General features: G+C 48.9%; 1 protein-coding gene across 1 annotated transcript in view; it reads left to right on the top strand.

Moving 5' to 3' along the window:
- The window catches only part of LOC134454013 (metabotropic glutamate receptor 5-like), a gene marked incomplete at its 5' end in the record, with an annotated part of 29,758 nt that overhangs the window by 8,430 nt on the left and 18,828 nt on the right, over nucleotides 1-2,500 (top strand). Inside the window, one exon of the mRNA XM_063204754.1 lies at nucleotides 718-844. Within this exon, the coding sequence (XP_063060824.1) occupies nucleotides 718-844 (127 nt within the window). The remainder of the gene's footprint in view (nucleotides 1-717; nucleotides 845-2,500) is intronic.

Genomic DNA, 2,500 nt, shown 5'->3' on the forward strand with positions numbered 1-2,500 from the left:
TTCTGGTGCTCTGAAAATGACACCCAAAATGATTTGTCAGACTTGTGAGGTCTTCTGGTCAAACACTGATGGGGTTTCCTTTCTATTTATAGATTTTTATGGGAGTGTTTCTACTTGTATCTACAAGGGGGAAAATCATGAGGCTATGTTGGGCACAAATATGTCTTCTGAAGGCCTAAACAGAGCACAGCCAAAAACTCCAGCACAATTTGTATCATCTTTGAGGGAATGCTATGACGATGCAGGATCATACAGACCAAAACTGACAGTTTTGCAACAAACTATTCATATCTATGTACCAGCATGCCAAATTTGAGCTTCCTACATGGTTTAGTTCTTGAGCTACGGGCTTGTGAACTTTGACAAAAAAAAAGAGTGTGAACAAAATGGGCACCCCCCTCCCCCAGTAAAATTGGCTGTAACACGGAGAGTATACATCTTACATTCAAATACATTTACAGTGTTTCTCTTAAGCAGGCCTACCATGGGTATACTTGGTAATATTTTCTGAATTTTTTGAGACCTAAGTTTGCGGGCTCTTGTTCATTTGGCGTGGAATGACCCATTTCCATTTGTGAATGACGTGTGTGTGTGTGTGTGTGTGTGTGTGTGTGTGTGTGTGTGTGTGTGTGTGTGTGTGTGTGTGTGTGTGTGTGTGTGTGTGTGTGTGTGTGTGTGTGTGTGTGTGTGTGTGTGTGTGTGTGTGTGTGTGTGCAGGTGATCCGTAAAGGAGAGGTGAGCTGCTGTTGGACCTGCACTCCCTGTAAAGAGAACGAGTTCGTATTCGACGAGTACACATGCAGAGCCTGCCAGCTAGGGTACTGGCCAACACACGACCTCACAGGTACACACACACACACACACACACACACCTGCAGAGCCTGCCAGCTAGGGTACTGGCCAACACACGACCTCACAGGTACACACACACACACACACCTGCAGAGCCTGCCAGCTAGGGTACTGGCCAACACACGACCTCACAGGTACACACACACACACACACACACACCTGCAGAGCCTGCCAGCTAGGATACTGGCCCACACACGACCTCACAGGTACACACACACACACACACACACACACACACCTGCAGAGCCTGCCAGCTAGGATACTGGCCCACACACGACCTCACAGGTACACACACACACACACACACACACACACACACCTGCAGAGCCTGCCAGCTAGGATACTGGCCCACACACGACCTCACAGGTACACACACACACACACACACACACACACCTGCAGAGCCTGCCAGCTAGGGTACTGGCCCACACACGACCTCACAGGTACACACACACACACACACACACACCTGCAGAGCCTGCCAGCTAGGGTACTGGCCAACACACGACCTCACAGGTACACACACACACACACACACACACCTGCAGAGCCTGCCAGCTAGGATACTGGCCAACACACGACCTCACAGGTACACACACACACACACACACACACCTGCAGAGCCTGCCAGCTAGGATACTGGCCAACACACGACCTCACAGGTACACACACACACACACACACACACCTGCAGAGCCTTTCAACTAGGATACTGGCCAACACACAACCTCACAGGTACACACACACACACACACACACACCTGCAGAGCCTGCCAGCTAGGATACTGGCCAACACACGACCTCACAGGTACACACACACACACACCTGCAGAGCCTGCCAGCTAGGATACTGGCCCACACACGACCTCACAGGTACACACACACACACACACACACACACACACACACACACACACCTGCAGAGCCTGCCAGCTAGGGTACTGGCCAACACACGACCTCACAGGTACACACACACACACACACACACACACACACACACACACACACCTGCAGAGCCTGCCAGCTAGGGTACTGGCCAACACACGACCTCACAGGTACACACACACACACACACACACACACACACACACACACCTGCAGAGCCTGCCAGCTAGGATACTGGCCAACACACGACCTCACAGGTACACACACACACACACACACACACACACACACACACACACACACCTGCAGAGCCTGCCAGCTAGGGTACTGGCCAACACACGACCTCACAGGTACACACACACACACACACACACACACACACACACACACGCTTACTGTTACTTTTCCTACATGTCTTGGTTGTCCGAAAGCACACCATTCATCACAATGTTATTGTCATAATGAGAATTTATTATAATTCATTATCATCTAATATGTTGTTCTCATTGATAACAATATAATTCTTTGATCTCCATTGCTAATTGTGTATTTTCATTGCTAACGGTGCAGCTATCATCATTGCTAACCATGTATTTTGGTGCTAACTATATACATTGCTAACCGTGTATGCAAACTTTTCCACAGCTAACTGCATAGCTAACCTACCTAGCCATCATTTCTAATCATGTGTTTGTATCTATGCAACTTCATTCTGGTATGAAAGACGACTTCTGTTACGACTCTATAAGCTGCTGCGGCAAA

This window comes from Engraulis encrasicolus, chromosome 8, assembly GCF_034702125.1.
Source record: "Engraulis encrasicolus isolate BLACKSEA-1 chromosome 8, IST_EnEncr_1.0, whole genome shotgun sequence".
In the NCBI taxonomy this organism is placed as follows: Eukaryota; Metazoa; Chordata; class Actinopteri; order Clupeiformes; family Engraulidae; genus Engraulis; species Engraulis encrasicolus.